Consider the following 14,006-nt stretch of genomic DNA (forward strand, 5'->3'; position numbering starts at 1 on the left):
AGACATTCAAAACATGCCAGAGTTTTCTTCCACTGCATAACACTCTAAATTATTTGGCATGCATACTGTGATAAAAGTACGTAATTTCAGAAATAATCACACAAATAAAACTTCATGGAGAAAACGAGCGGAAAAATTAATGTACACCACGGGAAAGTTCTGCCTTATACACCTGCCTGCCAGTTCGGACCTTCATGCGCGAGACAATGACTAGTGAAGCAGCAACCAGACACTCAAAATTAGTCTGGTACCACTGTGTGGGAGGGGAGAGGTTAAGGAAGGAGGAAGGCATGGGGCAGCTGATAGTTCCTACCCCTCCCTCTTCCAGCCACATCCTTCTTACACAGTTACCAGATATATTAAAGTTGGCTACTGCTTCACTTAGCACTTGCCTCACATTTACTATTTCGAAGTGGTGAGCGAGTGTAAAATACGGAACTTTCCCCGGCTGTACAACTTACAAAATAACCATATTCACAAACAGCAGGCTAACTGGCAACTCTGACATGTAACCGAACTACCAGAATCATCGGGAATACTCCAGCTCTATCTAACCAGCAAATCTTGCTTCACAACAATAGGTTAGTTGCACATCATTAACCCATTCTTTGCGGTATTTCTTTCTTTCTCTTCTTGAAATATTATTTTACTTAGTTTCTAAGGGATATCCGTTAGTGAAGTGGGAGTCAGTAATCTGCATTAATTTCTTTAACTAATGGGCTCTCTCTTGAACTTAATAAAGACGTATGGTAGTACCAAGAATATACACAAATATATGCTACTGTTCTGAAAGGGGTAATATATGCTTGACTACAGATGCCTAGCCTTTGGGTATCACTGTTGTTGGAACCAGAGTGGGACCAAAAGGTAGAGCATGCTGACACCAAGGAGAAAGAGAGAAAACACTAGCAATTCCAGAGCAAGAAGTCTATATGTATTTGTCATCATGCCACTGCTTTACAGGGTACCAGCACTGATGCATTAATTAAATGAATTAAAGAGATGGATAACAGTGTAGAGCTGCTAAACAAAATCCACAAAGGTCACTAAACCTCTTCTCAGAGGTGTGTGAGAAAGTCTATCTATCTATGGCCAGACGCCATAATCTCGTAAGGGGTGGCCATTTGACTTTGAGTTATTTGTTTTACGGGGAGGGGCACTAACCCTCCACCAATCCACTTGTTGACACATAGGAAGCACGTATGGTTTGGTCATATGGTTACCACCCACGGTTGTAAATGGTTTCTTGACGTACAGGAAACCATTTGGTTTGTCACTCAATGTAAAGCCACCTGTAAACGAAAGAAAAGCAATAGGAAGTGACCGGAAAGATGGGCGAAATAGGAAGAGAGGAGGGCAGGCACAGAAAAAGAATGATAAAGGCTATGGAAGAACTAGGCAGCCCTACATCAAGTGACTGGATGATGGTCGCCACAACCTAGTCATCAAACATGAATATATCAAAAATAGCTCGAACACTTGAGTTTGACTTGACAGAATTTTTAGCAACATCTGAAATTGTAAAAAAGAAAAAAAGAAAAAAAAAATGCTGGTACATGGATATGAATCACTTAGATCTATCTATAAATTGTTAAGCCGACAGTGACTGCTGCCATTACTTTGAGACAATACTAAAAGTAAGTACAGCGCTTGTAGAAAGGACCATGGAATTATTACTACCGTGTCTCTGAGGCCTCAGATCATGGGATGGTATACAGTACATATTAAATATCAAGAATGAGAGTCCTGGATACAGATCTGCTGGCATATTGAGGGTTACATAGAAATAATAAATGAAGCTGTGCAAGAAGTCTAATATTAAGCAATCCTTAGGGATGTTTATGCTGTGAATTTCTTCATAATTTACTTAAATACTAAAATGCTTTTCTTTTTCCATGGTGAAAGCTTTTCTTTTTCTGTGGTGAAAACAAAACTTCATTAGTAGCATAAGTATGCTGAATCTTTCTTACGTTAGGGAGAGGCTGTGGAGGTTGACAGTGGATGCCTCCTGCATGTACAACAGCCGGGACAAATGGTCGTGGTGGCCAGTCAACTGTTTGTACACTGTAAAGACAGAAGATATCGTATGTGTTGTCAGGAAGTTGCTGTTGGTAGGGGTGGTGTAAAAAAAAAGGCACAGTGGATGCTTCATTGCTAATTTTAACATGTCACTGATGACAGAAAATTTTGGATATGTGTTTGTCGTGGCCACCCTCTATGAATTCGGAATTACTCTTCATCCAACTTAACTTAGCAACGATTTTTTTTTTTACCCTCACTTTCCAGTAAATTTCCGCACCACGCACAGAACCCAAACCATGCTTAGGCTGCCTCCGCTCACGTGGAAAGGAAAAAAATTCTAAGGCCAAATTTACCCTTGGAAAATGCTTGTCATAAATTGTAACCCATCATCTTTGCTGATGTTTATACTATACTGTAAGCAAAAAAAAAAAAAAATTAAAAAAAATAAAAAAATAAATGTTCAAAGCAAGAATAAACCTTATTTAGGTGAAAACTAGCTTCCAATAACTTTCCTACATCACTGTGCAAAATTTTTCCAGGGATGCACAGTTGCAAAGTACATGTCTATATGCAGTGAGTCTGGTTGATACTTGATACGCCCAAGAGTTTTCGAGTAAATAGAAAAAAAAAAAAATCGCCAAAAAACGTCTGATTTGTTTATTATTTTGTATGATATTAGTGACACCGTAACAAACATATATGTAAATTATTTCCATTTTTGTAGCCCAAAGGTTAAGAAAGCCCATGATATAATTCACAGTGTTATAACCCTTATTGTTAGTGAGAAAATGAATTTTGAAAAGTTATGATGGATTGTACGTGGAAACAGCAAGTATGTTCCTGCCTGTACGCTGAGTATGTTGTGTTTCGGAACTTTTCCCAAAATAATTATTTGCACATACAGGTTATTTTGCTTTACAAAATTATGTTTAAGAAATCATCATCTTGATCATGCTTCGGATTTTTGATGCGACCTATACTTATGAGTAAAATGACTGAGAGAATAGCAATAAAATGCGCCACATTTTCCTTACGAGAAATATATAGTAAACACACATTTTATACCCTACAATACAATAGTATAAAAACAAGACAAATGACTTGGTTACACACATCCTCTAGCAGTGTTGCAATGTTTCTGGAGAGGAGATAGGGTTGCAAAGATGAGGAAAGGTACGATCACAGCCTGTGTGTGTGTGTGTGTGTGTGTGTGTGTGTGTGTGTGTGTGAGTATTTGTGATGTGTGTGTGTGTGTGTGTGTGTGTGTGTGTGTGTGTGTGTGTGTGAGTATTTGTGATGTGTGTGTGTGTGTGTGTGAGTATTTGTGATGTGTGTGTGTGTGTGTGTGTGTTTGTGTGTGTGTGTGTGTGTGTGTGTGAGTATTTGTGATGTGTGAGTATTTGTGATGTGTGTGTGTGTGTGTGTGTGTGTGTGTGTGTGTGTGTGTGAGTATTTGTGATGTGTGTGTGTGTGTGTGTGTGTGTGTGTGTGTGTGTGTGTGTGTGTATGTGTGTGTGTGAGTATTTGTGATGTGTGTGTGTGTGTGTGTGTGTGTGTGTTTGGAATGTGATTTACTGCTGTATCTTTTTATCAGTATGGTACGGTACTGATGAAAGGATGGTCCTGTGCAGAGCGGCACATCAAAAACAAGACATATAGCTGATGTCCCTCCTCCTCTTGTGCAAATAGCACTGCAAACACCGTAGCCTTTTCCTGTCAGAGAGTCCTTCCAGGTCGCGGTGTAAAGTTGACTCCAAGCGTGTCCTATCTTTGACATATCGACGGTGCTTGGACTGTGGTGCTCATTCATCTCCTAGCCTCCATTCTCCTGCTGGAGGTGCAGTGGCAGGAGCTGGCCGATTAACTCCTTATGGGCCAGCTACTGCGGGAGGTGGAGCAGACATGGCAGTAACTGGCTGAGTTACTCCTGATGGACCAACTACTGCAGGAGGTGGAGCGATTGTTGTGGGTAGAGTGGAGGCTGCAGTTGATGGAATGGTTGCTGCAGGTACTGGTGGTCGTCCTCGCGAGGGAAGGTCAGGGGTATGGTGGAGGACAAGACCCGATGCAGGCCACTCCTCTCCCTGGAATGCCAGGAGCTTGTGGAATATGTGCTCCTGGAATTCTAGGAGAGTCATAGGCCTGGTTGTATTCTTTTTGTACAGGGTGTAGGCATTGAAGAGAGCCATGTGAATGAAATAGGACATTTTCTTTGTCCACTTGACCGTTCTCCATTGGGTGGGGTAGTATTGGATCATCTGATCGAAATGATCCACCCCGCCCATGTGTCGATTGTAGTGTTCCACCATGACGGGCTTGTTGACAGTTTTGATAATGTGATGGAATTTCCCCGTTTAGACCCTTTACCTTCCCATGCACCTGCTTAGGGATGGTGGTTTCGCTGTGGAAGATGGACACTATACGTACAATATATTTTTCCTTCCACAGCAACACCGTTACATTGCCCTTGTGACTAGCTTCCACTCCATCATCAGGAAGGCATCTAGCCCTGCTGATGTCCAGCAGCTCCCTCAGTGCTCCCCTTGCAAGTCGTGTGCCACACACATACACTCTCTTGCTGAAGAGGCATTTGCACAGTGATACGGAGTTGTAATAATTGTCCATATACAACTTGTACCCTTTGTTCTTCAAAGGTTCAACAAGGTCCTACACTATGTTTTCTAGAGATTTCTTCTCACCCCGTGTATATCTCAAAATACCAAATGTAGCCACTCTGCCTCAGCCAAGATATAAAGTTTGATGGCATACTTTTGGGGCTTCGTAGGGTTATATACATGGAAGGAGAGTTGCCCCTTCCAATCCAGAGATCCCTCATCCAGGCTAAGATGTTCGCATGGGATGTAAACCTCCTTGAACCTCTAAAGGAGATACTATTTCACTGTGTGAATCCTTATTGGGCTGTCTTGATTGTCCTCTGGTATGGCGAAACTATTGAAAGCATGAAAGTGCTTCAGGATGGCCCTGAAGTGCTTTCCACTCATTGTCCATCGAAATATGGGGTAATCGTGAACCTCTGTGGATCGTCAATAGTGTCATGGTTGGCAGGTCACAAATCTCCATAAGAAAGTATAATCCGAGGAACCTAGACATTCTTCTTCATTGCAGAGATACAAAGCATATAGTGCAGTCCCCAGGAACTTTGCATAGTTGTTGGTTTTGACCATCAGGTAGATCAACAACTCCCTGGTAAAAAAAAGTTGGAAATATTGGAGTGGAGTTGTAGGTGCAGCCACTCTGAAACCTGTAGTTTCAGTGAAGGCGCCGGCATTTGGTGTGAATGACCCAGAACTCCAGGTTCCATCCTGACGGTCTTCACCTGGGGAAATGCTTGGCTGTGTATGTGTGTGGTGCACAGGACCCCAAGCCAGACAACTATCTCTCGGCCGTCCACCACTAACTCGCCTAGGCCCACGCTGCCCTCGTCTTTGTAGTGGGGTGGGAAATGGTGATGATGATTGTGTTGATGATGGGTGGGTGGATGAAGGTTCAGGTGATCGTGGTGATGGAGAAGGTAGTGGTGGAGATGGTTGTGGTGGAGATGGTTATGGTGATGGTTGTGATGGAGGTGGCTGTGGTAGAGATGGTTGTGGTGCTGCTGCTGATGATGATGGCTGAAATTCAGGGGGAATGAAGTCTGAAGGGGACAGTGACTTTGAAGATATCATAGGGGAAGATGATACCGAACTATCGTGGATGAGTGGTGAAATGTGGGCATGTTGGAGTGTTGTGAGAGTATACGGTGACTGTGAGGGTAACAAGGTCAGTGTTTACGATGAGGGGGTGGAAGAGAGTTGGCAATAAGACATCTCGGTCTCCGTGGTCATGGTGGAACCAGCGGTGGCAGTGGTCATACCAGTGGTGGTTGGTGATACAAGTGGTGGCAGTGGTGATACCAGTGGTGGCAGTGGTGATACCATTGGTGGCAGTGGTGGTGCTACTGGCTGCGGTTGTCCTAATTGCCGTGGCATTGACCACGGCTTTGGGTTTACTTAGTCCCCTGAGGGAGGATTTACCTCTCCCTCTCCTCCTCACCCCAGTCACTCTCATATTCACGTTCACCAGATTCTTTTTCACTGTCTTCCTCACTTTCTGTCTCACTGAACAGGTACATCTAATATTCCTCCTCCAGTAAGCCCTTGCCTGCCATCGTGGTTTGTTTCAGTGTACAGCAGGGGAACAGTCACAATCGGTTATGAATTTCAAATCTGGTTTTCTCTGAAAACACATAAAAAAACACTTATGCACCTTCTTCACTGGCACACTGCACTATTTATAACACACTATCACTATAATACACGTAGATTTGTTTTTGCTGGTTATATCTTGATTCAAAATTTCAGATCCAAAGGAGGCGTATGTTGCCTTGCTAAATCAGAATTTGCCCTGGAGGAGATTACTAAATTTAGTTGTCCTTATTTCGACTATTCCATATACAAATTAAATTCTTTTGGTAAAATTAGGTATTTCTGTTGTGTTTATCGTTCCCCTAATGCCCCTCCAGAGACGAGTTTATTTGACTCTGTCTTCACAACTAAGTGTCCTCAACATTAATACTGCATCAGAAATTACTACTCTGGGTGATTTCAATGTCCATAATGTTGAATGGCTCACTTATTCAGCCAAAACTGATGCCTCTGGTCTTGAATGTGAGCTATTTGCAGACTCATTTAATCTCACCCAGTTAGTCAATCCACCCGTGCACCAGACAACCCCGATCAAAATCCCCACCTATTGAACTTGTTTCTAACGACCAATTCAGATAATTATAGTGTCGAGTGAAGTCCCCCCTCGAATCATTGTCTGATTCAAGCCATCAATTTAACACCTACTACACCCTCCTGCTCTGAACAGGTCGTGGTGACTAAATGGCACCATGACAGGTCAGACTGGGAGGAACTCCATAATTTTTTCATGGATGTTCCTTGGACTTCCTTTTTCTCCCAAGATGTAAATTCCACATTTGGCCACATACAGGATTTCATTAAAGTCGGCATGGAAACATTCATTCCCCATCATAGTTACAGAAAAAGATGTAATTCTCCTAAATGGTTTGACCACAATTGTGCTAGAGTAACAGAACATAAAACAATAGCTTATAACACTTGCACAAGGACCAAAACCAAAGAAGCCTTTAACTATAATAGAAATATTAAAAACCATGCCAAAACTACTATCAATCTTTCTGAATCAAACTTTCTGCATAGACAGGCTAACAAACTACTAAACAACCCAAATGATAACCAAATATTTTGGTCAACCCTCAATTCATTCAAAACTAACTTCACTACCACTTCTTCCATTCCACCTTTACAGCTCCCCAAGGGAAATCTAGTAACTGACCCACGTGGAAAAGCCAACCTTCTAATTGACATTTTTTCAACAAACTCAACCCTAAATACAGAAAATTACAATATTCCTGTACTTGATTTTGATTCCCCTCAAATACCTCCTTTCATGATTCACACCAGATACGTACAAGCTGTATTAGAGAATCTCTCAGCAGACAAAGTTACTGGTCCAGATGAAATTCCTTCAGTAGTTCTTAAAAATTGCTCCTCAGTGTTGGCTCTTGTATTGACAAAATTTTTCCGCTTATGCATCTGTACCTCAAGTTTTCCAGCCTCTTGGAAAGAGGCAAATATCCATCCTGTTCCTAAAAAGGGGGCAACTTCTGATCCATCAGACTATAGACCAATTGCAATAACTTCCATTCTCGGTAAAGTTTTTGAAGATGCTTATCAACAAACACATAATCAAGCATCTAGAAATCAATAAATTAATCAATGATCGGCAGTATGGATTTAGACAAGAACGTTCAACTGTAGACATTCTTTGCCTTCTTACCCATCAGATTAACAAAACAATAGACAAACACGGTGAACCACACACAATAGCACTAGATATATCAAAAGCATTTGACAGAACATGTCACACTATGGCCTTGCATCACTGGTTCCTCTAATTTCTTCTTACCTTCATAATAGAAAAATACAGGTCATGGTAGATGGTATTTATTCCCAGTTTCATTCCATAAATGCTGGCGTACCTCAGGGATCAGTTTTGGCGCCAACCCTCTTTCTCATTCATAACCCAATACACTCTTATGCTGATGACTCGACCCTTCATAGTTCTTTTACATTTAGTACCACCTTTACACAATTAGATAATATTAATTCCCAAACAAACACAGCAATTTCTCTTAACCATGATCTTTCTAAAATTAATCAATGGGGACAAACAAATCTGGTCTCATTTAATGCTCAGAAAACTAAATACATTAATTTCTCCAACAGAAAGAATCCCTCAGACTCTCACATAATTTTAAATGATGTCAATATTCCTGTATTCACTACAATTGATATCCTAGGTGTTACTCTAAACCCCAACCTAAGCTGGACAGCTTATGTTAAATCCCTGGCTAAAAATCCTTCCAAAAAATTGGGACTTATGTACATAGTTCGTGAGTTCTTCACTGATGAGCAGATGGCCACAATATACAAAAGTCATGTGCGTTCTCAGATCGAATACTGTTCACCACCATGGAGTGGATGTGGAGTGGTTGCAATGAGGCAGTTGGACAAAATTCAAAATAAAGCCATTAGATTAATCAATAATCCTGCCATCACGCAAGACCTTCCTCCATTATCAGTACATAGAGATGTTGTTTCTTAAGCATTATTTTATAGATATTTTTACCGTAAGTGTTCTGACGAACTGGCTTCAATTGTTCCTCCCCTTCACATTTTCTCCCAAAATACTCGGGCAGCTGGGAGCGCCCATGAATTCACACTCTCTCCCCAGCAATGCAGAACCTCTGCTTATCATACTTCATTTATCCCCTGGAACTACTAGTCTCTGGAATTCAATTCCTGGGAGTTGTTTCCCACAAACATTTAATCCACTTCAATTCAAATCCAGTTGTTATAAATATTTTATGAATGGATGATGCCTTTAGGCATATGGACTTTTTTTTTTCCTTTGTTTTTCCTTCCTCCATTCATTATCTATAAAAAAAAAAAAACAGGTATGGACGGTGAGGTAATAGAAAACAAGGATTAAGATGGCCAGCCGTGCACTCACACACCCTCCTAGTGTGACTGCTGAGAGGACACTTAGCTAAAAATAGGCCGCTTGTCCTTGTGATAAGCTGATGGGTGTTGCCATATATTTCCCTCAGACATGGCCACCCTCACCTTTGACTCAACAAAATTTCTCACACTTTCAGCCAGAGGAAAAGTTTCTAAGATGATTTATAGGGAAGCTGCATCACAATGCATCATCGGTTACTCTTCAGATTGCAAGGACTATGACTCATACTGCATCATGGTGTGCGAGGGGGTTAATTTTCCCAGCTATTTCAAGTACTTCGGTGACACAAGACGGCAAATCTCTTACCCTTTCCATAGAATATCCTCATGAATAACATTATATTCAATATTCAAGAGTTCTAAGCCAAGGTAAGATGGAAGTAGTATGCATTGGTGGAAAGAAAGAAGCTTGTCCCGATGAACTACATTACACCCTACCTGTTAATGAGCACGATACTGGAGTTGTAGTGAATGGTATCCATACTGGGCATATCTTCTGGGCACAGACTTCGACGGCGACACTCATTCTCCATTCTGCAAAGCCAGAAGTTGCACGGTCGAGAACAAATAATTTTTTACCCTTACATAGAATTATCAAGAATTAATTCCTTCACTATGATGACGCAATAGTGTTTTGATTTTTGATACCAATTGACAGTTTTCTTAATTCATGGGGAATTCTTCATGATGGTATGACTTTAAGAGAGAGTGTTTCTTAGCCTTATACCGCAAGACATTTCCCATAAGTTTACATTACAATTATTTTGAAGTAGACTGAGTGAAATAGAATGTCCTTATTGCAATGATGGCATTTTACACATTATATGTTCTCAGTGTCCACATATGGTAAACAACTTGCAAAGACTATCATATTCCTTTCCAACAGAACACTTTAATAAGTTACAATATCATAATGTTATTCAAACTACAGTTTGCACTCATACATCCAGTACAGTAGATCAACAGTATGTTGCAGAGCACTGAACTGTACAAGTAGATATATATAACACTAAGGTATTTAATATTTAAAAAGTCTTTCATTGTACATCCAACACTGGACAAGATATTTAAAAAAATATTATTAAATAGAATAAAAACATTACTTACCTAGGCAAGACATGATGTTCAAGTACAATCCCAAACATGACATCTGAGAGGGTACTGACAGCCCGTTGTGTAAAGGTCATTGGATGTTTGAAAGTAAGCAACTTGGAAGCAACAAAGGAAGGGAAAGTTGGATTTCCTATGATATCAGAAAAAGGGCCGATCAGTCCAGCTGGAATAACATATATGAAGGGTACCTGTGGAGGAAATAAACATATGAGGTGGTACTGATACAATCAAATAAAACTACAATAGAGAACGACAGAATCGGCATCTGAATGTATACCAGCTGATATCAGTTAATAAGAAATTATCTCAGACACACCTGGTAACAATACAACATACTGCAGTGCAGTATACTCAGTTATTCGTGTGCTGTAGTATCAAGACAAAGGATGGAAACTGGTAATATTTGTTATTCAAAGGAAAGACGAAACAGATAGAGCTGTGAGAGAGGTCTGAACAATTTTCTTTTGAATAGTTGCACAGCAGGTCTGTGAAGATAGTTTCTTTTTTCACCTTACTGTGTAAATCTTTTTTTTTTTTTATGTGCAGTGTCACCATGGACTGGGTAGATTTTGTTTTAAGTGTGTGTGTGTGTGTATGTGTGTGTGTGTGTGTAACAGCTACACTTAGTCATTAAAGACACCTTGGTTGTGAACTTCTTATACTTTTTACTTACTCACGTTTTGCTGAGAACAATCATCACTTTATGCTATTATTACTTAATATTTTACTTTTCACTAATGTAGCTAGGGTAGATTGGAAAATTACTGATTAGTATAAGAAACATGGTCACAAATAATAAGAAAATACACAAAAGCACGGGAAAAATTTACCTTCATTTGGTGAACCACTGACAGAAAACAGTCACTGAAAAATGTTGAGAGCATGATGAGATCAAACTCCTCGGTTAGAAGATTTTGCATTTCTTCCTTTTCTAAAGCATCAGAACAGAACCCAGGCGCCTTCTGAATGAGGGTAAGTGGGCCCGTCATTTTCCCTTCAAACATGTTGGGAACGTTTCTCGAAATGTCCACGTCAGGCAGCACAACCTCTTGCACATTCTCACGCAGTTTTGATGGCTTGTAAGCGGACACCAGTGTGATCTGCAGAATAATAACACTACTGAATAATACCATTCATAATATTTGTATTTCAGACGATAAATAAATAACAGATTGCCTACACAAGTTTGACTACCTCTATTAAAAATGATCTCATTTTCCCCTATTACTTATTAATACAGCCCGGAATTTGCCAAAAATGGCACAAATGCCTTTTCATTTCTTTCTTGATGAACTCACCAAGATAATGCTTTTTTTTCACGATCGAGTGCCTAAATCAGCCGTTTAGCTAAAAGGCTGTTATGTCCCTGGATCTCACACTGCCACAGGCTCCAAAGGCAGAACAGTACATGTTTGATATAACATTGAGCAATTTAGCGGAATGCTCGATGTAGTAGGGGGGAAAAATTTGTTTTTTTATGCTAGGTATAGCGGAAACAATTCCGGTAAATGTAGCAATTCCGCTAATGGACATTGTCACTGGGAATCCTGGCTACCACATCCGAAGTGAGCGAGAAACTGTGGCTGATGTGACTGCACCATAAACCCCCCCAGGCCTGACACAGGTTTGGAGGGCCATACAGACCATCAAGTATGGCTACTTTTGTCAGGTATATTTGTGCAATAACTGCAGAACCTCTATCTGAGGAGGTAAGTCAAAGTTCTTAATGTATTACATGTGTTAATTAACAGTAATTTGAAATCTATGTAATATTTTTATATATTCTCTGTATTTGGCGGAAACCTTGATGTAACAGAACTATGCTTGACTGAATTAGTTCATTAAATCAAGCATGTACTGTAGTTTATCATAGGAAGGACGTTGCCCTGTGAGTTCTTCCTAGAGGCAGCCTTTTGGTGTAGCCTACAGTACACAAGATCAGCTCAGGCGTGGTGAATATACACTGGCTTCTTAAGTTCAATGTTGTTATTTTCTATATAATTACAATTAATGCTTGCCAACTTCAATTTACTCTTTTCACAAGTACCAGAACAATACAGTCTTCACTAACTGCAGTTACACTTAATGCTTGCCAACTACACGTCACTGTTTTCACAAGCACAGGAGCTATACAATCTTCACTCACTGCAATTACACTTAATGCTTGCCTACTACACTTCAGTGTTTTCACAAGTACCGGAGCTATACAATCTGCAGTTCCTCTACACTGACAATGAACTAAACTCAAACATAACTGAAGCTGCTGTAGTCTCTTACCCATCTATATATTAGCTTCCTATATTCTAGAATGATCTACATTCTAGGAGATGCAACCACAGCCAACTTGGAGATATCCAAAATATTCAGAGTTTTTTTACACTGCAGAACATTCTAAACTGTTTAGCATACAAACTGAGATAATATTAAATAATTTAACAATCCCCTGGGGGTAGGGGGGTTTCAAGAATACTCCCCCAGTATCCCTGCTTGTCGTACGAGGCGACTAAAAGGGTTGGTGTTGGGTTAGTGCCCCACCCCGTAAAAAGAACTAACTAAAAAAGCAAATAAAGCGCCTCGGACCCGGACGGACCATACGTTGACGACTAAGGAACGGACAAAGGACATTCTGAGAGTAGAAACGTGGAATGTGAGAGGAGTGAATGATGAAGTGAAAGAGAGAGAGATTGTCCAGGTGCTTGAGGATGCAAAAGTGGATATATGTGGATTGACTGAAACTAAATGGAAAGGTGAAAGGATGAGAGAATGGGAATACGGTGTAGGTATATGTGCGGGAGTCAGTGAGAATGAGAGGGCAAGAGAGGGAGTATGTCTGATGATAAGCAAGAAGTGGAAGGAGAATATAAGAGAGTATGGAACAGTGGGTGCAAGGATTGTATGGGTGAGGATGAAAGTAGGTATACAAGCATGGGCGATTGTATGTGTGTATGCTCCAACAGAGGATCGAGTGGCAAGAGTGAAAGATGAGTTTTGGGCGAGAGTAGAAGCATGTATGGACAAGTCTGAGAGGAGCAAGAGAGTGCTGTTGATTGGAGACATGAATGGCAAAGTCGGGAATGTACGAGTGGATGGAGTGGTTGGTCAGTGGGGTGTGCCAGCGGAAGTAGATGGGAATGGTAGTGCTTTGGTGGACATCTGTGCTGGTAAGGGGTTGACAATAGCCAACACCTACTTTCGTCATAAGATGATCCACCGGTATACATGGAGAGTAATGAGGAGGATGAATGGTGAACTTGTTGAACGAAAGGCAATGATAGACTACGTGTGTGTGGATGAGCGAATGAGAAGACAAGTGTTGGATGCAAGGGTGTGGAGAGGGTGGGGGAATGGAGTCTCGGACCATCACTTAGTGATGGCCAAGGTAGAGCTGCAAAGAAAGTGGTTGAGGAGGCGAAGGGGAAGACAGGAGGAAGCAGCTCCTGTGAGAAGAGTGGAGAAATTGCAAGATAGTGAGAAGAGGACAGAGTATAAGAGCATAGTGGAAGAAAGATTGGGAAGGTATGAGCTAGAGCAGATGGAAGGGGTGGAAGACGTATGTAAGATATTCACGGAAGAGATAAGCGCAGCGTGTGAGGCGGTTTGTGGAGTGAGGAGGAGATGCAAGGGTGTGCAAGGGACAGCATGGTGGAATAATCAGGTGAAACGAGCTGTGGAACAAAAGAAGAAGGCATATGGTGAATGGTTGGCGAGTAGAGGTAGGGGAGAAGATGAGAGAGAGAAGAGAGAGAGAGAAGAGAGAGGTAT

The 14,006-nt window shown here is 41.0% G+C and overlaps 1 protein-coding gene across 1 annotated transcript in view; it reads right to left on the bottom strand.

The window, feature by feature from the left end:
• LOC145401608 (UDP-glycosyltransferase UGT5-like) overlaps positions 1 to 14,006 on the bottom strand; it is a 263,991-nt gene that overhangs the window by 49,404 nt on the left and 200,581 nt on the right. The window contains exons 3-6 of the mRNA XM_080273801.1: positions 11,075 to 11,344; positions 10,239 to 10,432; positions 9,570 to 9,665; positions 1,971 to 2,064 (exon numbers count right to left, since the gene is read on the bottom strand). Coding sequence (XP_080129927.1) covers positions 1,971 to 2,064; positions 9,570 to 9,665; positions 10,239 to 10,432; positions 11,075 to 11,344 — 654 coding nt within the window. The remainder of the gene's footprint in view (positions 1 to 1,970; positions 2,065 to 9,569; positions 9,666 to 10,238; positions 10,433 to 11,074; positions 11,345 to 14,006) is intronic.

Source organism: Coenobita brevimanus, chromosome 56, assembly GCF_032717465.1.
Source record: "Coenobita brevimanus isolate Jiangsu-jjx chromosome 56, ASM3271746v2, whole genome shotgun sequence".
NCBI lineage: Eukaryota > Metazoa > Arthropoda > Malacostraca > Decapoda > Coenobitidae > Coenobita > Coenobita brevimanus.